A 27268-nucleotide genomic window follows, 5' to 3' on the forward strand; every position below is an offset into this window, starting at 1 on the left:
TTGATAAAAGCAAATTTATCTTAAACATTTCAAAAGAAAGCATTACTTAAAGATGTCAGATATAATGCACATTTAAAACACCACAATTAGTAAAAGAATAAATAATGAATTATCGTAAACATAGAACGTATCTACTGCTGTTGCTGCAATCCTTCCAATGGTGATTCATGGTGGGTGGCAGCTGCAGAAGCACAGGCTCAAAGACCTGGGTCTGCACTAAGAGAAAGACCAGATGGCCTCTGGCCTCTTCAGCAGGCTGTGTTTTGTAGTTGGAGTCAGTCAGCTGGAGCCCTTTCCTCCCAGGCCAGGTAAGAAAAAGATCTCCAAGACAGGGTGCAGGCAGGGCTCACAGCAAAGATGCGATCATGCCATTTTTTAAAAAAGCATTGACTGTCCTGTTCCTACCCCCACCTCGAAAGCAGCAACATTAACTACCAAATCTTGCTTGTGGGTCAAGGGGTGTGATGGGCTTATTCAGGCAGTAAGTTCCTGTATCAGAGACCTCACTGGGGACCTATAGAGTGAACAGTAGAGGCTGGCCTCTTTGAGCACATGGGGGTCCCGTCCCACCAATTTCTGTCCTCCCAACTTGCCTCTCTACTTACAACAGGTCCAGGTATGACCCTGGCTGTCAGCTTCCTTCTCTGTCTCAGTGTTGCCGATTCAGCAGCAATGAAGAGGAGGATCAGGACAAAACTCACCGTGCATTCAGACATGGGTAATATTGTGCTGATTTTCCTGATTATAATGCTCATGCTTCTGTTTCATTTAATAATGTTCCTTTTATACTTCAGTACCTGTTGCATTAAATGGGACGTGGGTGGCGCTGTGGGTTAAACCACAGAGCCTAGGGCTTGCCGATCAGAAGGTCAGTGGTTCGAACCCCCACGACAGGGTGAGCTCCCGTTGCTCGGTCCCTGCTCCTGCCAACCTAGCAGTTCGAAAGCACAAAGTGCAAGTAGATAAGTAGGTACCGTTCCGGCAGGAAGGTAAACGGTGTTTCCGTGCGCTGCTCTGGTTCACCAGAAGCGGCTTAGTCATGCTGGCCACATGACCCGGAAGCTCTACGCCAGCTCCCTCGGTCAGTAAAGTGAGATGAGCGCCGCAACCCCAGAGTTGGCCACAACTGGCCCTAATGGTCAGGGGTCCCTTTACCTTTTTACCTGTTGTATTATGGAACTGTGGCTTTTTGACTGATATACCTGCATGTTGTGTTAAACGCCAGTGTGTGTGGTTTGAAGCAACAACAAACTTCACTGGGAAATGTTGCCGATCTGCCATCCTTTTCACACCTGTGATTCTGTTCCATGAAAACAGCAGGGAAGAACTGCATGCCAATTTACACCCCCCCCCCCAATTCTATGACTTTACCCCTGCAATATTCTGGGTTATTAGGGTTGCCAGCTTATTTTTTTGGTGGGAAGCCACCATCATTAAAATGAGTGCTAAATTTCCACTAGATTTCATTAGATTTCCGAAGAGGGCATTTAACTGTGTGAAAGTTCAGATATAATGCAGAAAGTAACAGTTAGGGGGAACATCAGGGAAACGAAATAAACTGCTGCCTAGAATTAGTCGGCTCCATCCATCATTGCCTCTGATGGGCTCCCTGCCTTCTGCCCATCAATCCAGTGGACAGGTGCTAAGGTAAAGGTAAAGGGACCACTGACCATTAGGTCCAGTCATGGCCGAATCTGGGGTTGCAGCGCTCATCTTGCTTTATTGGCCGAGGGTGCCGGCATACAGCTTCCGGGTCATGTGGCCAGCCTGACTAAGCAGAGCATGACTAAGCATGACTAACTAGAGCAGCGCACGGAAACGCCGTTTACCTTCCCGCCGGAGTCCTAGGCTCGGTGGTTTAACCCACAGTGCCACCCGTGTCCCTAGGACAGGTGGTACATTCAACCAAAACAAATGGCTGTTCTCTTTTACACACACACACACACACACACACACTCCCCTCCATCCTGCTGACTCTCCCTCTCTTATAACACTAGAGCCGTGGTCACCCAATGAAGCTGAATATTGAGTGATTCAGGATAGACAAGAGAAAGAGCACTTCACACAGATCAGTTGATCTATTGAATTCCTTCCCACTAGATGTAGTGATGGTAACCATTTGGATGGTTAAAAGACAGTAGACAACAAATCCATGGAAGCTTTCAGTGGCTATCAGCATGGACATCTGGCTGGCCACTGTGAGAGCAAGATGCCTGGAACAGATGGGCCACTGGCTTGGCCAAGGAGACTGTTTTTACAAATTGTAAACTGCAAGTTCCTCTGGGCAGGGACCTGTATGACTAATGCAGAGTAATGCTCTGGTCTGGAGTAACCCTTGCCGTGGGGACAGCGGGTAAAAACATCGAATGCAACGGCAGATTAAATAAAGATATTTATTTATTAAAATAACAGTACAGTAATCATGTGAAAGAATATATGTTTTAGACTTATATTTTGATAGGGAGAGGGAGGTAAAAAAAAAGAGAGAAAGAAAGCATTTTCACAAACAATATTAACTGCACTTCTGGTGGATGGGTGTTCAGCATAAATTGTGTTTTTGTTTCTTCCGAGGGAGGGGCAAGTCCATCGCTTGCCTCTGCTTGGTCCACACTGGGGATTGGTTGCCTGTGGCCATCCAGTCGTTGCTGGGCTGCAGCCCCTATCATCCCTGACTACTGTCAAAGTGAAAGGGGCTGATGGGAGTTGGAGTCCAGCAACGTCTGTTAGGATGTAGGTTCCCCATCCCTGGGCTACACTTTGCAGTGTAGCTGCAAAGCGTAGTTGGTTTCAAATGATGCCCTGCACCAGAAACTCCCTGCATGTAGAAAACCAGGACAACAAGGACAAAAGCCTTCCCATGCTAGATTTCTGCATGCAGGGAGCATTTTGCATGGAGAAGTGTGAAAGGCACCTGGAACCTGAAGTGGCATGGTCCATTCTGTTACATGTAGAGACCAGGCTCTGACCAAAGATGCTAGGGAGTTATGCCCCGAATTCCTGCCTCGCTGGGCTTCCTTTAACTCACCACTAGTTCCAGTCACAGCAGTGTTTGCTTTTAACAACACGTGAAAAGCAACAATCTGGACCACCAATTCATCTGCAGCCACAAGTAAGGATGGCAAATGCTATTGTTCCCCTGTTCCTTTTCCCTTTGGGGCAGGTGGGTGTTTGTTTACCGGCACAGCAGTGAGTATGCCCTGCCTTTCGCAGCCAGAACTGATCAGGGTTTCCAAGCCTCACATATCTTTCCTCTTTGTAATTAAGTGTCTGAAGCAGCCGTTCCAGCTAAAATCAGTGTAAGATGGGGGGTGAAGAGGCCCGGGGGCAAAAGCTCTGAGACTTTGCATAGCAACAATGGCATTTGATCACATGTCCACATTTGAGATGCCAGCCACATCTTCCTGCAATGCTCCTGTGCTTTTCAGCTCCCATGGAGCCTTCCGTTACCATGCTGGGATATAGCATCAGGTAATGAATTCCTGTCTCTATAAATGTTAAAGGCAGAGGCAAGGTGGGGGTGGACCGCTCTCACCACTTATTTGAATTATTATACAAGTAATAAAGACCACAGTAGCCACCCCTTCTCACAAGTTTTTCTGTTATTGAAAGCTCACACACCATGCTAATACTATAATATTGTACCTAACCTCAGTGCTGTCTGTTAGAAATTAAATCTACTATTCTGATTCACACTGGATACAAAACGTACGATGCAAATATACCAGGAAACCTTCAGTCCTGGCTTTTAGCAAAAAAAGCTGAGATTTAACAACAATAACAACAACAATAGAATCATGTGGAAAGGAAAATTCCTTCACATTAAAGGGGGGGGGGAGTTATTCACATTAATATTCTGGAAAAATTAAATGAAAAATATAGTAAGTATTCTAAAATGCTGAAAGACTCCATTTACAGGTTCTCCTGGCTGTAGAATGTCAAACTTTCTGTTGATCACATTCTTAAAGGCAGAACCAAAGAAATAGGCGGAAATCTATTTTTTAAGAAAGTGTTGAAAAAATAGGTGTCATTTTATAAAGTGCAAAAGGTATTGGGGAAGTGTTTGTAACTGTGTTTGTAATTGTGTTAGGTTAGAAAAACACACCTATAAAAAGGAATTGGAACATCGTTAGGCTATAAGCATATTGCCTCCGTAACTCCAGCGTGCTAATTCTTTCCCTTTGATTGGAGCAAAACAGCAGCGGAAAGTTCCACTGCTGGCTCTCTGACAAGAAAGAAGTTTCCCAGGAGCGAGGAGGAAAACATTATTATTTTAAGGCAACCCCCCTGCTCCATATGGTAGCTGAGAACCTCTTAAACCCTCCTCTCTAATTTTCTGGGAGATGCAAGCCCTCCAAACCTCTCTCATCAATAAGAAGGGGCGGCAGAGCAGGGAACAATGAATTTTCGGAAGTGGCCACCTACGTTGAAAGCAGAAATTTGTTGGGATGAAACACAAAAAGGATCTGAGCTTATGAGAGCCACAAGAAACAGGCACAAAGGTCACACTGAAATCATCACCCCTCTCCTCCACAATGCCTCACGCTTTTCAATACACCTGGCTTCCCATCAGCACCTTCAGCTCCTCCTTCCCACAATGCCTTGCAGCATATCTATGGGCAGCGGGAATACAATGGTGGAGTTCTTCTCGGCGGCGATCGTGGTCAGGGTCTGCAGATAGCGGAGCTGGAGAGCTGCAGGAGACTCTGTGATGACAATGGAGGCTTCCTTGAGGGCTCTGGAGGCATTCATCTCGCCCTCTGCTGCGATGACCTGGAAGGGAGAGAGGCACAGGTCCAGCAAGATGTTTTGAACACAGAGAAAACTGCATAAGGTTCAGAGAGTGTGGTGTAGTGGTTAGAGTGTCAGACCAGGACCTGGGTGCAGTTGTGAAGCCCACCGGGTGACCCTGGGCAAGTCAGTGTCTCAGCCTCTACAGAGTCCCTGCAAAGTTGCAGAACCCCCTGGAAGGGAACTAAGAAGGGATGAGGAGAAAATTCAATTTGGTTTACAAGCGAGCCTATCTAATTTGCACTTTCCAAAATAATATGTGAACCAAACCATAGCCATTCTTTAAAATTTGCATTTCTCCAAATTTAGCAATGCAGTTCTCCAACCAACTAATGTGTAGAAAATTGCATATATTGGGGCAAAGATCTAAAAACATATATTGGAGAAACAGCTTACAAAAATGCATTATACTAGGAGAAGCTGCTTTGCAAAAAATATTAGGCAAAATTCCTAATATTAGGCATGAAATATTACGCATTAAAATGCAGGTGAATTTCCATTTTGAAAAAATCAGAGTGATGTGGATATGTGGAGACCTGAATTTAAGAGCAGGAAAATGAGAAAAACAAAACAAAACTGGCATTCACCCATCTTACAGCATCCAGTTTAGACAGGGTGCTCAGCAGGACTTTCAGGTATCAGCACCAGTTCCCCCCCTTATGTAGGACACAGCAGCAGAAAACAAGACCTTTGGGAAAGGCTGAAGCTCTGTGAGTAGAACATCTTCTTTGCATGCAGAAGGTTGCAGGTTTAATCCCTGGCATCTCCAGGGAAGACAGAATATGTACCATCAGAAACCCTGGAGAGTCAGTGCCAATAAACATAGACCATGGGTAGGCAAACTAAGGCCTGGGGGCTGAATCCGGCCCAATCGCCTTCTAAATCCGGCCCGGAAATCAGCGTGTTTTTACATGAGTAGAATGTGTGCTTTTATTTAAAATGCATCTCTGGGTTATTTGTGGGACCTGCCTGGTGTTTTTACATGAGTAGAATGTGTCCTTTTATTTAAAATGCACCTCTGGATTATTTGTGGGACCTGCCTGGTGTTTTTACATGAGTAGAATGTGTGCTTTTATTTAAAATGCACCTCTGGGTTATTTGTGGGGCCTGCCTGGTGTTTTTACATGAACAGAATATGTGTTTTTATTTAAAATGCATCTCTGGGTTATTTTTGGGGCATAGGAATTCGTTCATTTCCCCCCGCTTCAAAATATAGTCCAGCCCTCTACAAGGCCTGAGGGACAGGGGACCGGCCCCCTGCTGAAAAGGTTTGCTGACCCCTGGCATAGACAATACTAAGCAAGATATGCAGGTGGTATGAGGCTGCTTTCTATGCTCAGGGGTGGGGCATCTGCTTTGCATACAGAAAATTGCAGTTTGCTCTCATTCATTTCCAGGTAGGACTGGGAGAGACTCCTGCCTGAAACCCTGGCGAGAGTCAGGGAAGCCAGTACCCAATTAGATGGTCCACTGGTCTGATTCAGTATAAGGCAGCTTCCTATGTAACAAGTTGTGTCTTTTGGGAGCTTGCCTTCTGCTGCTTGATCTTCTTAAACATCCCCAGAAAACCTGCTGAGACACTTCAGTGAAGTTTGGAAACCTGTGATGCAGAAGGAACGCCCTCCGACTGAGTTTTGGCACAAACTCAGTTTTGTTTTGTTACGTAAATGCAATGCAAAGGATTCTCTACTATGGGGAAATAAAGATAATGAGACCTCTGGAGCCAGTGTTTGTACAGCAAATACCTGAGTCATCTTATATCACTGTGGGGAAAAACAAGTGCTACCATCAAAGCAGTCCAAAGTGGCTGGGGCAACCCAGTCAGATGGGTGGAGTACAAACAATAACATTAAAAATTATTATTATTAAAGGAAATATCTGAAGAAGTTCAATATTCACTTGATATTTGGATTATGTGAAAGTTACAGGAAGGGCTGTAGATCGGTGGGAGAGCATCTGCTTGGCATGTGTAAGTTGTTTTCAGTTGTGGGGTAGGAATAATTATGGTCACTTCCAAGACATATACCCCAGGGTCAACTAATGGCCTTTGTTTCCTTGTACTGCTCCATCATCTTCTGGGTCATGGATGGGGAACCTGTGAACCTCTAGAAGCTGGTGGATTCCAACTCCCATCAGCTCCGGCCAGCATGGCCAATGATGATGGGAGTTGTAGTCCAACAGCATTTGCAGTGCACCAGATCGGGGAAAGCTGGTTTAATAGGAAGTTTAGCCAGCAAGCTGGTTTATGCCAGCATTTCTAGTGGTCAGTGATAATGGGATGTGTAGTCCAACAACAATAGAAGGGCCGCAGCATCCCCATCCCTGATCTGCGTGATGGATCTCCTTTGAAAGTCAGCGGCTAACCAAATCAGTAGAGCTCCTTACCTTTGCTCTTGCTTCACGGGTAGCTTCTGCCTCAGCGGCCATGGCTCTCTGGAGTTGGACGGGCAGCTTCACATCTTTGATTTCCACCCGCTCCACCTTTATGCCCCAGTCATCTGTGGCATCATCTAGTGTGGCCTGTTTAAAAGGGTGGGGGCAGGAATGCATGTCACACATCAAGGTATTGTGCAAAGATGTCAAGCTAATCAAACAGAGGTGGCTGGAGGTTTGAACAAGTCTCAACAGGACAAATGAACAGCCTTTTTAAAGAGCCTTCCATCCTGCAAGGTGTTAAATATCCTTCCTTGTTGTGTTTTCAGCTGGCAGGTGACCCAGGCTCTGAGCTTTCATTGAAAGATAAAAGACTCTTAACAAACTACAGCTCTCATAATTCTTTAGGAATCCCATGTGGGGCTTTAAAAACATGATGGGAATGTGGTCAGAGAGTAAAGTAGAGGGAGCTACAGGCAGTGTCACACCCCCTGAACTGGTCATAAGGAAGAAGGCAGGCAGGGGTTGGGGGTTGGCTGAGGGCAGATTAGGACTGGTGGGGCAGTGCCCCACTTACGCTAAAGGACCAGTTTTCACTGGATTTTTGCGTTGTATATTTAAATGCAAAATTTAGTGGCTGATGCAAAAATAAATAAATCATCTGCCTAAACGGTGAAGTATGTTTCTCAACAACTCCCCACCCCCCATGGGAATGCAGCTCAACATTGCTTTGCTGTACCTGCATGCTGTGTGCAATTTCCTCCCGGTCAGAGAGGATCTGAGAGAGGTTCTTGGTCCCAAGAACGTTCCTCAATGTGGTCTGAGCCAGGAGCCGAGTGGCTGAGTCTGCATTGGTGATGTTGGCAACAGCAAGGGTTGCATTCTGAACTCGGTAATAAACCACGCCATCCACATTAACTGTCACCGAATCTTTGGTAAGAATCTAGGGCAGAAACGGGGGGAGGGGAGAGAAGAGAGAAATGTGGAACGGAAGAATTAAAAAAAGAATCTCCAAGTCACTCATGCATCAAAACATAACCACAAAGAGGTGCCACAAGTAGCATGCTGCTAATTAGGCGGTCATGATCAGACTGCCTGCTACCTGACAGTCACAAAGGAACTTCTTTTCAAGTTCCCTATTTCAAACACCATGTGAGTTGTTCATTTGGTGCAGATGCTCATTTCTCCGAATGGGCCATCGGTGGACTTGCAATAGGGATTCTGCACCTGGCTAAGTTATTGGAGAAGCCACCTTTCAACAGTAAGGTTACACAACACTGAGAAGCTCCATACGGACCTCTATTCCATGGCACCATGCTTTTTTGGATAGCACTCTGCTATCCAAAAGGGGGGCATGGGTGGCGCTGTGGTCTAAACCACTGAGCCTTGGGCTTGCCAATCAAAAGGTTGGCGCTTTGAATCCCCGCAACGGGGTGAGCTCCTGTTGCTCGGTCCCAGCTCCTGCCAACGTAGCAGTTCGAAAGCATGCCAAAAAGTGCAAGTAGATTAATAGATACCACTCTGGCGGGAAGGTAAACGGTGTTTCTATGCGCTGTTCTGGTGTCAGTGTTTCATTGCGCCAGAAGCGGCTTAGTCATGCTAGCCACATGACCCAGAAAAACTGTCTGCAGAGCGGACAAACGCTGGCTCCCTCAGCCTGTAAAGCGAGATGAGTGCCACAACCCCAGAGTCATTCGCGACTGGACTTAACTGTCATGGGTCCCTTTTACTGCCTTATGCAGACACCAGATAAGTTCCCTGATTCTTTAACTGCTACATGCTGATCTTTGGCAGATCTGCAGAAAGCACAAGTGATTTTTGAAATACCAAAAGGTAGCAATAATAGAATACGATGCTTTTAAACAAGCATATTTAACCCACACACACACACGCACACACACTGCCAAGTTGTTCAGCACTTCACCTCTCCCATGGCATCTGCTAGGTTTGAATCCAGCTACCGCTACAGATGGGCTGTACACTGCCAGCACTCAAGACACTGGTTGCCTGGGTGCTTAAATGCCCAATTCCCTTGAGAATGGGATGGGGAAGATGTTGTGGCAGCAAATAACTTGAGCAATGCCAGCTTTCGCAGGGCACACACTGGCACCCAACTGCCTCAGGCTGTGCCAGTGTGCCGTGCTTGTAGCAGCCTTGTAACAAGGAAGATGCAGCAAATTCCAGAGTGTGCCTTTCACTAATTATATAGCACCAAGCACACACGTACACATTAAGGAGTTAACAGAAACCAGAAGGGTGGGGGAAGGATACCTGCCCCAAGGCATTCACAGCTTATATCATTTTATAAAATCATCATATTCTATTAGAGAAAATTGCTTTGCTGAAAGATTTTCACACAGCTTCGGGGGGGGGGGGAGCATGAAAATTAAAAAAAACCATTTGAGGAAACACAGCAATTAATTCCAAGAGGTTTACGGAGAAATTTGCCCAGGGTTGACTATCTCATCTGCATGCAGAACCTCCCAGGCTCAGTGATGCCTCACCATCACACTTTCGAACACACCCCAACTCCCCCTGAGAGGCTGAATGCCACAGGATAGGATTGGCATTATGGGATAAGCTGTCCTGCAGGAAAACGTCTGCCTCTGCGGATTTGCTCACTGAGGGATGTCCAGCAAGCTTCCAGTGCACTGCAGGGCCTCTCCTGTGCTGTACAGTGGTACCTCGGATTACATACGCTTCAGGTTACAGACTCCACTAACCCAGAAATAGTACCTCAGGTTAAGAACTTTGCTTCAGGATGAGAACAGAAATCGTGCTACAGCGGCGTGGAAGCAGCAGGAGGCCCCATTAGCTAAAGTGGTGCTTCAGGCTAAGAACAGTTTCAGGTTAAAAACAGACCTCCAGAACGAATTAAGTACTTAACCCAAGGTACCACTGTATATCAACATTGCAGGTCTGAGCCTGCAGATGTACACTCTAATAAGACACAAACACAAGGAATGGAACAGGAAGAGAAGGTGGAAAACTGGCCTATATTATTTACATTATTAATTAGACTTGTAGGCTGCTTGTTACACAGAGGTCCCCAAGCGCCTTGCATCATCTCTAAAAAGCATAAACACAATGGGTTGTAGCCAACTGAGTCAGACTAGACCTATTGATGTTCATGCACCTATGTTAGTATGGCTCATCCATTTCAATAAGTCTGCTCCGAATAGGACTAGCATTGGATACCTTCAACATTGGGTAAGGCAAGCATGTGGGCAGGCTTGCCTAAGCAAGAATTTTTAGCAGGCACCGAAAACAGTAAAGTGAAGGCACCTGCTTGATTTCAGTAGGCAGGAAATTCCAAAATGCAGGTCAGACTTAATGACTGCATCCTTACAAATGCAGAATGCGTATTCTGTGGTACCAGTAGTAGTGCCAATTCCACCAATCAAAGCAGTCGAGTGGGCACATGTGGGGTAAGGCGATCTTGTAGGTAAAATTATCAGAAGTTGTTAAGCTAGATGGACCAATGGTGTGAGAGTAAAGAGAGAGAAGCAAAACTGAATGTCATTGAGGCTGTGTATACAGTACACCTTTAAAGCACAATTGAAATGCATTCTTCCCCTTCAAGGAATTCTGGGCACTGTAGTTTGTTAAGGGTTGCTGCGAAGTTTAACTCTGGGAAGGCTCGACCACAGTGTTCAGAATTATTTGAAAGAAAGAATGTGCTTCAAATGTGCTTTGAAGGTATAGTGTGTGCACAAAGCCAAAGGAAGCCACACACATCTAATCATTTCTTAAAGAGACCCAACAGAATAAAGTTCCATGTCACCTTTGAAATGACCAGGGATATTACTGCTCCTTTTACTGATACAGTGGTAACTCTGGTTGCAAACAGGATCTGTTCCGGAGGCCTGTTCAAACATGAAAAGAACCCGTAGCAGTGCATCTGCGCACGGGCGGGTTGCGATTCGCTGCTTCTGCGCATGCATACGACATCATTTTGCGCATCTGCGCATGCGTGAGCGGCGAAACCCAGAAGTAACCCTTTCCGGTACTTCCAGGTCGCCGCCGGACATAACCTGAGAGAATGTAACATGAAGTGGATGTAACATGAGGTATGACTGTACTGCAGAGATGAGAAACAGGAGTGTGTCCGACACCTCACCCCCTGTGCTTTCTCAGTGGCAGTATTGCAGTTGAAGCAGAGTTATCCAGAGAACATCCCTGCTGGATCAGACCAATGGCCCATCGAGTCCAGCATCCTGTCCTCACAGCAGCCAACCAGGTACCTGAACAGGAAGCCCAGAGGCAAGACCTGAGCGTAACAGCAGCTTCTCCACTTGGGATTCTCCACAACTGGCCTTCAGAAGAATACTGCCTCCAACACCGGGGTGTGTGGGTGGAACATAGAACATCTCCAAGTGGAATGGCTATGATTATATTAATCTTATTTTAATGTTATTTAGAATCAAGTCCTAACAGAGATCTGTGTAATGTCTTTGCAGTCACAGCCACAGCAGTTTCTATTTTAAGTAACGCAAGCAAGGTAATTACAAGCCAATAGCTCCTTTAATTGGCTTCTGGGATACACAGAAGAACCAGTACCACCCTCAGCTTTACTAAGTGAGATATGACCCTCTTATTGAGGAACCAATGAGGTTAATACAGCAGCCCTACTAGTAGCTTACTAGTCCTCAGTGTTTGACAAGAGCATTGAGAGTTGATAGGCAACCTCTATTCTCCCATCACACAATTCCCATGGTTTAACAGCCAGTCCCTTTTCCCCAGGGAACGCTGGGAACTGTAGCTTTCTGAGGGGAATGGGGACTGCCTAGCAACCTTCAGCATCCTTAACAAACTGCAATTCAGGAAGCCACAACTGTTTAAAGTGGTATAATACTGTTTTAAATGTGAAGTGTTGATTGGGCACTAGTGGCAGTGAATTCTGTGGTTTAAGTATATGCTGTGTGAACTTTCTCTTGTCAGTCACATAGCATGCAAACTGGGAGTTTATCTTTATGTAAACAATGAGGCAGGAGCGCCTGAATTTGCTTGTTTTCCTTATCTCTTCCTGTCTCCTTTTTCCTTTGGTATCATGTCTATTTTATTGGACGCTGTCAGCAAAGGGCTGCCTGGTTTTCTTAATCTTTGCTCAGCCCCTAGAAATCTTGAGATGGTTTATGAATGAGCTGCCATCCTCTTCTGGAAAGAAACCAGAGCAACTGCAACAAATTGTAGCATGAAAACACAGATTCTATGGAAACGGGGAAATAATTAAAAGCAGCAGCAGACATGCAAAATCATCAAACAACTGGGCAAAAGTCATCAAAAGAACAGAGGCTCATGAAAACAGTGAAGAAGAAAGGAGGAGGATCAAAGGAGCTTTTTAGTTTAAAGAAAAGGCGAGTTTCAAGAGACATGATAGAAGTTTATAAAATTAAGCATGGAATGGGTTCTCTCTGGCAGAAAACCCAGCCATCGCCCACTAGTGTCTTTAACAAACCTCACGGGACTCATGGAGACACCAGAAGGAATACAGCAGTGGTGGCCAAACTCGGCACTCCAGATGTTTTGGGACTACAACTCCCATCATCCCTAGCTAAGAGAACAGTGGTCAAGGATGATGGGAATTGTAGTCCCAAAACATCTGGAGGGCTGAGTTTGGCCACCACTGGCATACAGTGAAGGGGCTAGGTGAGCTTCCCTAAGGAGGGCATTCCATGGGATTAGTGCCACTCCAAAGAAGACTGTGCTTCTCATGGCTGCCCATCCTACTTACATAGGCTGAAAAGACAGAAGCAGGATCTCAAATGCTGAGTGGAATGCATTAGGACTGATGGATAGACAGATACAAATGGGATCTGCAACCAAATGTTGCAGCATGGGGTGCTCCTGTTCCAGTAAGTCCGTCATGCCCTCCTCCACGATACTCCTTTCTATTCCGCCTACAAACTAGTTTTACACCTCCCTGCCTCCCTTCAACAGTTAGTCAGCATTCTCTGCTCGCTAAGCATACTCAGTTCTTACTAGGCTGATCAGGGTTTTCCCCCTCCACCCACCCCCTCATCATTCCCTCCCTAAAGATGTTTTAATAACTCAGCAATTCTTAGTTCAGGGATGCAGAAACGTTTCCAGCATCTGCTTCCGGACAACATTCCAGGAGCCACATTCCAGTGGTGGGTGGGGCCAGAGGCAAAAGTGGGTGGAGCTAGTTTACACACACACAGAGAGAGAGAGAGAGAGAGAGAGAGAGAGAGAGAGAGTTCTCTAGCCTCTATCCAGAAGACCAAGAGCCATAATCATAGTTCAAGGATGCATTCCAACCACGCAAAATGACTCAAGGAGGGTGCAAAGCAAGACAGGTGAGGGGTGTGGCCTGAGAGAAGAGGGTGTGGCTTCAGAAGAGTTCCAAGAGTCCTGGAAGGTCGCATTGACCCCAGGCAGCCAAAGTTACCCAGCCCTGCAGCAGAACTGTACCCTGGGGTTTTCCAGCATCTTGACAACATCATTAACTTTCAATTAAGGAGGCAAGAAAAGAAACAAGTAAAAGAACCCCATCCCTACCTAATGAAATAAATACCCTGCAACCCTGTTGCTTGCAAAAACCGCAGGCACAACGGAATTGAATTACAGAAAAGCCAGGAGGAAATGAGGGGCGGGGAGGAGGCTCACTAAGGGTACATTCCTGGCAGCAAACACATTAAGCCTAATGATGATTATTAGATTCCTAAGCAATTCATTCTGAGCCAGTTCCACAACAGTTACTGCCAGAGGAAAAAGTCATTGCAGGATAAGTGGCAGGCGGCTGCCTGGAACAAAACCGAAACCCTCCATGCTGGCCTTTCATTCCAAACGGTCTGCTTTGACAGAGGCCATGGCAGAGACTGCCTCACTGCATGGAGGAGTTCCAGACCAAGCTAGATGACATGTTAGCTATATATCTGAGCCCTTAAATGTAAGGTACTATCCATCTTGCAGATGGATTGCTGAGAGTCACAGCAGCGAGGGAACTGGTGGCAGAGAACCAGAAGGGCCACAAATACTCAGTGTCAGAGCACTTGCTCTGCATGCAGAAGTTTCTGACTCCAGTCCCTGGCATCTCCAGTTAGGGCTAGGAAAGACTCCCTCTCTGAATGTCTCCTGTAGGAAACCCTGGAGAGTGTTGATAATACTGAACTAGACCGACCAATGGTCTAACTCAGAAGAAGTTTCCTATATTCCTATTTAGTTCATCCCTTTGAGAACTAGAATATTACTTTATATTTAAGGGGAAGTGCCGCAATCTGGCAGCAGAGCACCTGCTTTGCATGAAGAGCATCCTGTGTTTAATTCCCGATGGCACCTTCAAGTACGACTGGGAATGTCTCTTGCCTGAAATTCGAGACCATGGAAGAGGGGCAGCGGGTGTGAGAAAGCCATGGGGTGGGGGTGGGGAGAGAAACTTGACTAGCCTATTTATATCCAGTATTCAGTAGGGGGCAGAGCAGAAAGAGGTCAAGGAAACGGAATACTCACTTCCTGTGGCGGTATATCAAATGATATGGTCCTCATGTCCACTTTGATAAAGCTGTCTGTGCAGGGCAATACGAAAAACAGACCTGTTGGAAAATAAAAGTGCAATTGTTGGACACAACAACTCTAGGGCATTAACTGCTCTGCATGTGCAAGGAAGAGGTCGGAAGGTATACTGAAGTGCATGGGACAAAGTCAATTCAGCGACACTGCACCAGGCACCGCTCTTGGTGAAGATGCATTGGGGCTGGAGCACTGATGGTGCCCTCCTCTGGGCTAGAGACCTAGGGGAGGGCACCACCAGTGCTCCAGCCCCAATGCAGCTGACCAGCCACACGGGAATTCAGCCACATGTGGGACCATGTATGCGAAACACAGCAGAAGATACACTGTACATCAAGAAGGTGGAGTGGCCTGATACAATTGCTCCTTCGTGCCACCAATATGAGGCTTCCCCTAGGCAGCAGTTAGCCTTACTAAACAGCTTAATGTTGTTAAATTGTGTGACTTCTCCTGGGGTGCTACGTCGCTTGGTGGCTGACTACAGCTGGGGTCCTCTCTGCTGCTGTACCTCTGGAGCTCCCAGCAGGTAAACAGAGGTATTGCTTGCTTGGGGAGGTAAATTCTTATCTATTATCCGCATGCTGTCTAATAAATCTTAAGACTTCTTCCCCACTTGTGTCTTGTCTTGCTTCCAAATCCCACAGAAAGAATCCCCTAGCCTTTGGCAAGACAGAGCATAACAGCAAATACTCACCTGGCCCCTTTGCTCCTCCTTTTAGGATACGTCCAAGCCGAAATATGATGGCTCGCTCATATTCCTTGACAATCTGCAATGAGGGAGGAAAGCCAGTGGGGGAGGGGTTGTGGTTTTGTTCCCTTTCATTCTGCACATTTCAGGCTATCCTTGATGCTATTTGGGCCACACTTGTAATTAGCTCATTCCAGATAAGAAGAAAGGCCTTTTTAAGGGGGCAAAATAAGGCATAAGATTCTGCAACTTATGTAGAGAGACTGCAACTTCGTGCTCTTCCTATCAAGCTGAAGGAGGAATGAACTACCCCGATCCTTTTCATATAAAAATTGTGCTTCATGAGATTAGGAGTTTCTTGACAAAGAGGCTTGTGGCACTTTAAAAACTTAACACACTTCTTTATTGTTGACAACACAGGCAGCCTGGCATTGGCAAACCAATTAATGCATGCTGTGGGTTGTTGGGGTTTTTAAAACACTTTTGTCCAGATTCAGTTCACTAGAGAACCTCTTGATTAATTGTAACCTGGTGGCCTCATGATGCAGTCTCACTCTGAAATTCTCTTCTGCAAGAATAGCCATTTAAGGAGTGGACTCCCCCAGAAGGTAGTGAAATCTGCCTTCATTGGAGGTTTTTAAACAAAAGTTTGAATGGCCATCTGTCAGGGATTCTTTATCTGCGATTCCTGAATTGCAGGGGCCAGACATGACCCTCCGGGTCGCTTCCAGCTCTAAGGTCAGCTACAACGTACAGTCGCTGCTCCTGTTTAGAGTGGGGAAGGAATCCTAGGTCACAGCTGCTTTCCAACCAACTATTTCTTACCTTTATGCACATCCAGATGGATAATGGGAAAGTGATGGTAACCAAAAAGAACGAGACCATAACCAGGATCCACCCGCAGACTCCAATGCTTCCTTCAGAGCCCTCTGGAAGAAAAGGGAAGAAAAAAGTGCACATGTATTAAATGGGCTTCTATTGCTTCTGTGTAGGGAAGAGGGAGAAATTCAGTTATGCTTGCATTTTAACCTAATTTGCACTTCTGGAACAAATACATGAGTTGTATCCCTTCAAAGTTTTATTTTATTTCTTACCACATTTAACAAAATGTATCAAAGTGATGCACAAACTGTCAAGCAATAAAACTTTGAATAGACACATCATAAGGTAAAAGGTAAAGGGACCCCTGACCATTAGGTCCAGTCGTGACCGACTCTGGGGTTGCGGCACTCATCTCGCTTTATTGGCCGAGGGAGCCGGCATACAGCTTCCAGGTCATGTGGCCAGCATGACTAAGCCGCTTCTGGCGAACCAGAGCAGTGCACGGAAATGCCGTTTACCTTCCTGCTGGAGCGGTACCTATTTATCTACTTGCCCTTTGATGTGCTTTCGAACAGCTAGGTTGGCAGGAGCTGGGACCGAGCAACAGGAGCTCACCCCATCACGGGGATTCAAACCGCCAACCTTCTGATCGGCAAGTCCTAGGCTCTGTGGTTTAACCCACAGTGCCACCCACGCCCCAGACACATCATAAGCAGCCAATAATCAGTAACAAAACTGATCATTGCATCTAGAACAAGAATGTATCTGACTACTGACAGGGACACATCACTCAAGGTGAATCTCTAAGAAGAAACTGTTCCATAATGCCACACTGTAGGTGCCACCACAGAGAAAGCCCTTTTCCTGCCCGATACCAGATGAATCAATTCAAGGTGCATTGTTCTCCATTGTCAGTCGTAGCCCTTGCCAAGTCAGGAGTGGTAAAGCATAAGGGAATTTGTACAAGGAGCATGACCAGTGATCTCCCTTATTGCTCAGACAGACATGGCATCTTTATAGGATGCAGGAAGTCAAGTTTGGCTACAGCTCACACCTGCTCTGTGCCACGGCCCAAACAGAGGTAAATGCAGTCTAGCCAGAAATTCACACTTATTCAATTTTTGCAATGCAATTTTCTAACCACCGTTCATAAAAAGTGCATCAGGGCACACATTCATGAAAATGAAACCTGCTTGCAAAAACAAAACAAAAACCTGCTTGCAAAAAAAGGGGAAACTGCTTGCAAAAAAATAATAATGTGTACCTTAGTCAAAACTGCACACACAAAAAAATGGGTTTCTTATGACACATTTGCACAAAAATGCTGGCAAATTTTCATGAGGATTTTTCTTTTTAAAAACATGCAATTTATTGCAAAAATGTAGAGAAATGAATTTAAAGTTCGAAACTTGAGAAACAGTGAGAAGCAAAATTGATAGTTCCAGACATCCCTGCATATGTTAATCCCTCTTCCCAAAGGAACACTGGGAATTGTAGCCCTGTAAATGAAGGAGCCTTCTAGCAACTCCCAGCACCCAGAACAAACCACAGGATTATCTGGGGGGAAACACGGCTGTTTAAAGGGGTGTGATAGTGCAGATGGAGTCTATCACCATCATAATCGCCCCTCCCAGAGAATTTCGGCGACTGCCCAAAAAATGAAATGCTGCATCTAAAAAAGGAACATGAGATCATATTCAGGAATGTGACACAGAGTTCACACGGAGATTTTTCCTGGCCTTGGATTCAGTTACAGGAAAAGGGAATCAAGTATGTAGTATTTGTCTTCTACTGCAACAGCAGCTCAACTAGATCAAGCATTCGATCCAGCATTGCACAGAAAAGTAATTTTCTCCCATATTTTCTCTGGGAGTTCTGTGGAGATGGGGAAGAATATTTATTTGATCTTATTCCCAAGGCTTCTGCAGACCAAATGCTTAACCAGGGGTTGTTTCCCTTTAACCATGGTTAACCTATTCCACATGAATACCTAAGCCAGGTGTAGGGAACCCTTTTTGTCCAGCCTCCCACCCCAAAAAGACACAAGTGGAGGCTCTTACTTAGGAAAGTAAAAGTGCAAGCTCAGGGTTCAGGAGTCACGGGTTCAGGAGCAAGGGCAAGAAATTCAGAACTGCAGGTGTCCCTGCAATAAGTTCCCAGTACGTGGCTTGCTCACCAAGCTCTTAAAGACAAGACAAGGGCAGTCTTATTCTCGAGACTCTCTCACTTTGTAAGAATTATGGGACTACAAGGGCATGTGCTTTTGGGGTGGGGTTGTCTGTGCCAACAACAAGGGCGGCATCTCGTTCTAGATAACGAGACTGCACACTTTTGTCACACCTTGGTTATCAAAGCCTCCCCAGCCTTCATTGAGTCTCTCTCCTCCACAGGAAGAGGCGGGGAGGCACAGCAGTTCCACTCCCCTTTCAAAGAGTCTGGTCGGGGCAAATCAAACCAGACCCCCCACCATTCAGCCCCCATCCTCATTTCTTCCTCCTCCTCAATCCAAGCCTGCCAATCCAAGCTCAGTGGTGCTGCAGGGCTCAATACACCCCTGGTCTTCCAGATGTTGCTGGACTATAGCTCCCACTGGCCTAGGACCCTCATACCTACGGGACTGCCTCTCCTGGTATGCCCCGCGGAGGACCTTAAGGTCCACAAATGACAACATTTTGGAGGTCCCAGGTCGCAAGGTGGTTAGATTGGTCTCAACCAGGGCCAGGGCCTTTTCATTACTGGCCCCGACTTGGTGGAATGCTCTGTCACAAGAGACTAGGACCCTGCAGGACTTGACGTCTTTCCGCAGGGCCTGCAAGACAGAGCTGTTCCGCCTGGCCCTTGGTTTGGACTCGGTCTGACCCTTATGTTTCCCTCCCCTTATGGTTTTGATCTATGGGCTACTTTTAAAATGAGGCTGCATTTTAAATTGCATTTTAATCCGTATTTTAAATTGTTTTGTTTTTCCCCTATTATGTTTTTACTGTAATTTTACTGGTGTTTGCCACCCTGAGCCCGGCTCTGGCCAGGAAGGGTGGGGTATAAATAAAAATTATTATTATTATTATTATTATTATTATTATTATTATTATTATCATCATCATCATCCTTGACACCTGGGCATGCTGGTTGGAGCTGAAGGGTCAAAGGTTCCCCAACTCTGAACCATGATTGAGTATGAGCCACAAACAATGATGCAAAAATGTAAGTTTGGTGGGTATGTAAACAATAACAGCCTTCTGTGTTTGGTGGGCATTATATATATGTAAAATTATATATATGTATTATATATATGTAAACATACCACACATTTTATTATTATTATTATTATTATTATTATTATTATTATTATTATTTATTATAATTGCTAAGTAAACCCAAATGGATAAAGAGCAAGGTTCAAATAAGATTCCAGGGGCAACTGCAGCCCACCAGGGATCACTGATCTCTTCCCATGCTACACCAGCTCTCCCTCCCTGATCCTGCTTTTCAGTTTCCCCAAGTGCTTTTGCCAAGCTGGTGTGCATCTATGAACTACAAGAATGCCTGTTGCTTGCCTAGATTTCGATCTCTCGCCCTGATTTTTGTTTAAGATCTTTTATTAAGATTTCCCCGTAAAACAGTAAAATTACAACTACAGAATATACAACGTGAATAAGTAAAACCAGAAGAAAGAAAAGATACAAAAGCTAAAGATACAAAAGAAACATTACTGATTTTCCATCTGCTGGTTATATAAAGAAAGAAAATATGATTACTCAGCCCATGACAACATCCATCTTCACCACTTTCTGTCTTTTAAGTCAAAGTGTCAAAAAACGGAATACAGAAAGTACATTCTACCAAGTGCCCCCCCCAAGATTTCTTAGGACACCCCCATTCCCCCTCACAGAGCTATAATTTCCAGAATTCCCTGCAAAGAGGGAGTGGTTCTTAAACTACTCTGATAACTGTAGCTCTCTTAGGGGGAACAGAGGTCTCCTTAGAACTCTTAAAAAACTACAGCTCCCAGAATTCTTTGGGGGAAGCCATGATTGTTTTAGTGGCATAACACTGACATAATACTGTGCAGATGGGCCCAATACACTTTTCAGTTTAGTTATGTTTTAAGTATTGCACAGGTGCAATGATTAAGTGTCCACAGAATCTTTGCAAAAGAGGAGGTGGACAGGAAGAAAACCAGAACAAATAGGTTGCACTTGTTGACTTCCTAGCAACCCTTACCAGGCACTAGCTCACACTTCTCTTTTTCTTTACAAAAGAAATCATAAAATAAAGGAGAAGATGTGTTTTCACTTCTGTGGGCTGGATTGCAAAATTCCAATGCCAGGAATGAGAAAATGAACTCAGACTGCATTGAGGGAGTCTTTCCTTTCCACTGGACTTTTGCAAGAGGCAGCAACAAACTGCAAGATATCATTTTTGCAACATTGTGAAGCAGGAGAAAGGATATTATCAAACTCTGTCTCCTTCTCCACTTCTCTTCTGTTTGCATTCTCTGCTCATGCTGAAGACAGCATTCTGGGAAAACAGGCACCAGCAGCACCCATAAATATTGGGGCTTCCCCTTCCCCCAAACACAGCCAGAAACAGATGGGCAGTATGGCTTAGGGCAGGCATCCCCAACCTTCGGCCCTCCAGTTTTGGACTACAATTCCCATCATCCCTGACCACTGGTCCTGTTAGCTAAGATCTAAGGACTACAATTCCCATCATCCCTGACCACTGGTCCTGTTAGCTAGGGAGTTGTAGGCCAAAACATCTGGAGGGCCGCAGGTTGCAGATGCCTGGCTTAGGGCATGGGTCGGCAAACTAAGGCCCACAGGCCGGATCAGGCCCAATTTCCTTCTAGATCCTGTCCAGAAATCGCCGCGTGGATCGCCAGTGTGTGGATCGCCAGTGTGCACGTTCTTTCCCTCCCCCTCCCTCCCTCACACAGCGCCGTTTTTCTCCTCAGAGATGGAGCAATCTTGTCCCACGCCGGGTGCCATCGACAGCGAGAGTCGGCTTGCCTGCCTCAGCAGGGTGGCGCTGTGAAGGGGGCGTATGATGCTGGCAGCTGCTGCGCTTTCCTCCTGTTCCTCCTCCCTCTCCCTCAGTCCACCCTTCCTTCCTTCCTTCCTTCCTTCCTTCCTTCCTTCCTTCCTTCTCCGCCCTGCTTTTCCACGCCACTTCCTCGCACGCTTTCTTTGTTGCTGCCTGCCTGCCTGCCTCCCTCCCTCCTTCATTCCTCCCATGGCGTTCAGGTGGGTTGTTGCAGTGGCCACAGACGCCACTTGTGGTGGTCAGCTCTGTCTTCTTCTTCATGGTTCCCCTCAGGAAGCAGCAGCACCAGCAGGTGGTAGGTAAAAGCTCCGTCGACGCCCTGATTCCCCTACCTCTGCCAGCGGCTCCTCCGCCGGGGCTGCTGCTTCTGTCTTCACCAGCCAACACAGCCTCCTAACCCTCCATGGCGCCTGGCTGCTTGAGAAGCCCAACTGCAATCATTGGGTCAACAACTGGGACAGGTACAGCAAAGCATCTTCAGGCCTCTTTGCAGGCAGGTGAAAATTGTTCATATTCCCCCCCCCCCAAAAAAAAATATAGTCTGCCCCTCCCAAGGTCTGCAGGACAGTGGACCGGCCCCCTGCTGAAAAGGTTTGCTGACCCCTGGCTTAGAGGGAGGCGAGCATTGCTTAGGGCGGCCCATGAGTAGGCAAAAGACAACATCTGTGCCTGCAGCCAAGGCCTGCAGGTGGTCACCCTGGCCTTGACCCATTCCACTTGCTAATGTTTGGGAAAGGGCCGTAGCTCATCAGCCCTAGAGCACCAGCATTATATGCAAAAGTTCCCACGTTCTGCATCTCCTGGTAGGGTTGGGAGGGAATCCTGCCTGAAATACTGCTGCCATTCAGCACTGAGCTCAGTGGCTTAAAAATCTGATGGCTGGTGGTCCTATGACTGTAAGCATCAAAATTCTAGGAGGTGTAGCCTTTTATACTTAGCAGAATCAACCTTAGCCCCCTAATATTGACTGAGGATTAGGCTGGGGCAAAGGAGGCTGCTTCCCCTCCCCCTCAACCTACCCCCTCCCTATTGGGACACCCAAAGAGTACCAATGAGACTTGAATCCCAAGATGTTGCCTTTGAGCAAAACGTCCAAAGCAAACTGGTTGGATTGTTCTTGGTTGTTCTCTAGAGCATTGCCACTGCCCTTGAGACTTTCATATAAGATTGTTAATGTGATGGGTATAAACTCATTTTTAATAGATTCACCTTCTAGAACAGGGGTCAGCAATTTTATTCAGCCGAGGGCCAGTCCACTGTGCCGCAGACCTTATGGGGGGCCGGACTATTTTTTTTTGGGGGGGGGGGGATGAACGAATTCCTATGCCCCACAAATAATCCAGAGATGCATTTTAAATAAAAGCACACATTCTACTCATGTAAAAACACACCGATTCCCGGACCGTCCATGGGCCGGATTTAGGTGATTGGGCTGGATCCAGCCCCCAGGCCTTAGTTTGCCTTCCCATGTCCTAGAAGCTTGATGCTTAGTGAGAACATGTATGTACCTGTAAGAATGCTTTTGTTTTCTTTGTATCTGGTAAATCTTGTACCCAAAGTTTTCCCAACCCCATGTGACCTGTTCATACTAGAAGAACTGGAGAGTCCAACTTAACACTCAATAACTGGGCATCCTGATTATAACTGGTAATATTTGGAACCAAGTACTTGAAATGGGACAGTCTTTTATTTTTTACATGTGTGCAAAATATACATAGATGTGTGGTTCTCGAACCACATAACTGCAGGCAGAGAACAACATGAAATCTTGCTACTTCACAATTGTTCCTAGCACATGATCTGCATTTACAATAAATGATTAGTTTCCTTCATCAAGTTTTTCTTCTTAAGTTTGTCAAAAGCTATGGTTGTGACCAGGAACTTGGATCAAAAGCCATTGATCCTGCAAAGGGCTGGATACTGCTGAAAGGCTATCAGGCTCCAGATCCTTTATGCTGCATATGAACTTCCTATTAAAAGAATATTTAAAGTTCACATATATTTAAAGGAATTAACTCTAAGTGAATCTCCTTCTTGGCTCAGATGATAAACCATGGTATTACACAAATAATTAATGTGAGCATCAATACAGTGGGAGTAACTGATTTGTGACAGCTGTAATAACTACAGTGATCTCCAGTACTGAAAACATCTGAGTAGCTAACAGTTTCACTTCACCATAAGTGATATTTACTATTTACAGTTTGCAGAAATCCCCTCAGCTTAGATTTTGAATTAGCTGACAAGCTCATGTATTGACAGGTTTTGTTGAGTTGGAAAAGGTTCAGAAAATGGCAATGAAATTATCAAGGGGCTGGAGAAACTTCTCCTATGAGGAAAGATTGCAGCATTTGGGACTTTCTAGTTTAGAGAAAAAGCGTGTAAGAAGTGACACAATGTAAGTTTATAAAATTATGTGAGACGTGGAGAGAAATGTCTGTCGTAACTCCATAACTTGTGGACACCCAATGAGAAGCACAATGATGAAAGATTCAGGATATATAAAATAAAGCTATTATTCAGGCAGTACATAGTTAAACTATGGAACTCATTCCCACATGAGGCAGTGATGTCCATCTACTTGGGTGGCTTTAAAAGAGGACTGAATGAATTCATTGAGATAAAATCTATCAACAGCTGTTATAGCACCATTGTCAGAGGAAGACTCTCCAAACTGAAATTTAATTGTACCCAAGGCACATTATCAATCCATCTTTCACCTTGTTTATTAAAATAAAGTTCCTGGAAAAAATAGTTAATAACTGTTTTGCTTTTTAACCCATCAGGTAGCCAGTCACCAAGATAGAAGGTAACAGCAACATTCTAGTAGGGCAAACAAATGAGTCCCTGGATGTATGTAAAGGTTGGCATTGGTTCTAGAATTTCTCCAGGGGATTAATTTCATCTTAAGTATACATAGCTTTGAGCTTTGCTTCTGTAAAGAGTCAATACAAATTTCAGTTGTAAAAGGAGCCAAGGGAGATTTCGCAAAGCGAAGACAGATTACGGGCTGCTGAATATGTTTATCATATGAAAGTTTGACCACAATCTGAGCATTACTGAGCTGAAATCAAGATTCTAGTCCATAAGATAGTAGCCCCCTCCACACAAAATCCCTTCCAGAAACTTAAAAAATCAGGTCTTGGGGAGAGTGAAATTCCAGGCTTCGCACCCCAACAAGCCCATGAACCTCAACTCCTGCTACAGGGCTTATCCATTTTCAAGCAAGTAGAAGATTCTGAAGATTCAAACTCCTGCAAAAGACCCTGAACCCTCCTGCAAAGCGAGGCCAAGGAGTACCTTCACCGCAGGCGTGCTCTCATCCACACCCACCCAAATAAACTCCCTCCAGAGGAAAGCAGATTACATTTGTACATTATCTGAGGTTCTTAGCGTTTCCTGTGTTTCACCACAGAAAGCAAGACTTCGACCGTCAGACGCCGTAGCTTAGACCGAGCCTCCCCTAAACGGAAATCGCACGCTCATACACGCCCCTTTCGCCCCTATCTCAAAACCTCCAGATTTTTTAAAGTACTCATTTTAGGGTGCGATTATCGGAAGTTGAAACAGGCACACACTGTGCAATGCTCGAAAGCAACAGGTGTGTAGCCAACCAGGTTTTACTTAGTGTAAACCCAGTTATATTAATGGACCCAAGTTCGTCCTGTCTGTTCATTTCAGTCGGTCTGACTACTCTGAGTAGAACCAGGCTGTCTGCCTTTCCTTCCCCCAGCTCTGCTCGTACCCCCAGCCTCGACCAAAAAAGAAAAGAAGAAGGATAGGGCTGCCCCAACTTTGCAAGCCTCCGCTCGTCTCACCTCCGATCTTGACGGTCTCCCGCTTGCCGCGAGCGCCTTTCTCCGCGTCCTCCATGACTCCCACCGACGCAGCCAGCTTCCCAAACGAGGCGGCTACCCGTTTCAACAGAAGGTATCTGGGGTCCGCGGCGCTCCAGCGGCCGTGTTTGATTCGAGTGGGCGGCCTCGCTTCTTCTCCGCCCCGCACATCATCAAGACCCGCCCCCCTCCCTTTGCACAATGCTTTACAGTTGTCTAAGGCGGGCTGCAGTTTTGTGTGTGCGCTCGCCAGACAATTCCGCAACTGGCTTTCCTTCTGAGTAGACCAGAGACAGGGGCATCGGCGGCCCTCCAGATGTTGTTGGACGCCAGCTCCCATCAGCCTCAGCCAGCATGGCCAACGATCAGGGATGATGGGAGCTGTAGTCCAATAAAGTATATATTTATACCTGGAAAGTCACATCTTTCTCATCACCTCTGGAGCAGACACGTCGAAACGGCAGGGCAAAAACAAAAATCTTACTGGTTAGCTAATTCATGCAGGACACTCTTTCAGTTGTTCCAAACTGGTGGTGTTGTTTGATTTTTTTAAAAAAAATGTTTCATTTTACTGATCGATTGACTAAATATTGAACATCTGTCTCCACAGCATCTTTGGGTTTAACAATAAATAAGGTTTAAGTTGTGGTAGGAGAGGTTGTGGAGAAATGTGGCACGATCTATGCATGTCTGAACAGAAATAGGACATAATGAGTTCCATGGGACTTGTCCCATGATCAGTATGGGTTGATTTTGTTATTCACAGGCAACACTGGGTTGGACGCTGTGAGTACAGGAGGCTGGACTAGATGGGCCATTGGCCTGTTCCAGCAGTTTCTTCTTAAGTTTGTTTGTCTCTCTCTCTCTCTCTCTCTCTCTCTCTCTCTCTCTCATCATCAACGCTAGATTCATTTTATTCAATGCTGCTGTGCGCCAGTGGCGTAGCGTGGGGGGTGCAGGGGGGCCCGGCCGCACCAGGCGCAACATCTGGGGGTTAGGGCTAGGGGCGCAAATCCATGGGTTAGGGGGCGCAAATCCATGGGTTAGGGGGCGCAAATTACTTGCCTTGCCCCGGGTGCTGACAACCCACGCTATGCCACTGCTGTGCGCTACTCCAACCTACAAGCTGTTTGAGATTCCAGGGTTCCAGGCACTTACCTAGTGTTACATTTCCTTGGAATTAGGGGCAGCAGAGACAGTGGTGTCTTTAGGATATATGCTTTATTTACACATGTATTCAACCTCAGCCTATAATGCAGGGATTCCCAGCATTAACGCCACTGAAGGTCTTGCTTCTCCCATAGCTGCAGCCTTGGACTCAAGCAGAAATCACAGACCCTCCAAGTGACCGTCTTCTCTAGGGACAGTCCCAGATTTACAGAAGTTTCTGATCTGATCCTGGAATGTCCTGCTTTTCCTTAGGACGTCCATATTTTGATTGGAGGAATGCTGGAGGGTGTGGAGCTATGCGACCCCCGAGCCAAGGAGATAAGTAACTATGCAACCTTTAGAAGACATCTGAAGGCAGCCCTGTATAGGGAAGTTTTTGTGTTTTATTATGTTTTTATACGTGTTGGAAGTCACCCAGAGTGGCTGGGGCAACCCAGTCAGATGGGTGGGGTATACCGTATTTTTCGCTCTATAAGACGCACCAGACCACAAGACGCACCTAGTTTTTGGAGGAGGAAAACAAGAAGAAAAATATTCTGAATCTCAGAAGCCAGAACAGCAAGAGGGATCACTGTGCAGTGAAAGCAGCAATCCCTCTTGCTGTTCTGGCTTCTGGGATAGCTGCGCAGCCTGCATTCGCTCCATAAGATGCACACACATCCCCCCTTACTTTTTAGGAGGGAAAAAGTGAGTCTTATAGAGCAAAAAATACCGTAAATGTGATGCTGATGGAATAGGACATCCCTATTTTCGTCAGAGAAATGTTGGAGGGTATGAAATCAAGCATATCTCTCACTCTCAGGCTTCTAATCCTAGTTCTCTCCCACACTCCAGTCTGCCTTTATCTTTCTCACTACTGGCCAGAGGGCACCCACACACGTGCCCCCTGGCACAAAGCAGATTCCTTTTGTATACTAAGGAACCCTGTACTTAAGGCCTTACCAATAAGTTGGCCTGGCTATTCCAACAATTGAATCCCCCATTGGATTTTGACCCTTTCTGGATCTAGGCAACCAAC

General features: G+C 45.9%; 1 protein-coding gene and 1 long non-coding RNA gene across 2 annotated transcripts; one reads left to right on the plus strand and one right to left on the minus strand.

Moving 5' to 3' along the window:
- The first annotated feature begins 622 nt into the window (after window positions 1–622).
- On the plus strand, window positions 623–2411 carry LOC310669346. Its single transcript, XR_014507120.1, has 2 exons — window positions 623–718; window positions 2101–2411. It is a non-coding gene; the product is annotated as an uncharacterized lncRNA (long non-coding RNA).
- On the minus strand, window positions 2380–25534 carry LOC310669317 (stomatin-like). Its single transcript, XM_083423204.1, has 7 exons — window positions 25063–25534; window positions 16205–16308; window positions 15386–15458; window positions 14632–14714; window positions 7901–8104; window positions 7174–7308; window positions 2380–4770 (listed from the first exon to the last, which is right to left on the minus strand). The coding sequence occupies exons 1-7, from the start codon at window positions 25418–25420 to the stop codon at window positions 4576–4578; spliced, it is 1152 nt and encodes a 383-aa protein (XP_083279330.1). The 5' UTR covers window positions 25421–25534; the 3' UTR covers window positions 2380–4575.
- Between the last annotated feature and the right edge of the window lie 1734 nt (window positions 25535–27268).

The sequence above is a fragment of the Podarcis tiliguerta genome, assembly GCF_965153285.1.
Source record: "Podarcis tiliguerta genome assembly, chromosome: Z".
NCBI classification, from domain to species: domain Eukaryota; kingdom Metazoa; phylum Chordata; class Lepidosauria; order Squamata; family Lacertidae; genus Podarcis; species Podarcis tiliguerta.

Bases quoted from the DNA above. Each gene is read 5' to 3' on its own strand.
- LOC310669317 (XM_083423204.1), bottom strand. From the start codon at position 25,420: ATGGGAGCTGGCGTCCAACAACATCTGGAGGGCCGCCGATGCCCCTGT. The intron at 14,715-15,385 runs GTGAGTATTTGC...ATTTTCCAACAG, and splicing joins AGGAGGAGCAAAGGGGCCAG to GTCTGTTTTTCGTATTGCCC. The intron at 8,105-14,631 runs GTGAGTATTCCG...TTTCTGCCCTAG, and splicing joins TTGATATACCGCCACAGGAA to ATTCTTACCAAAGATTCGGT.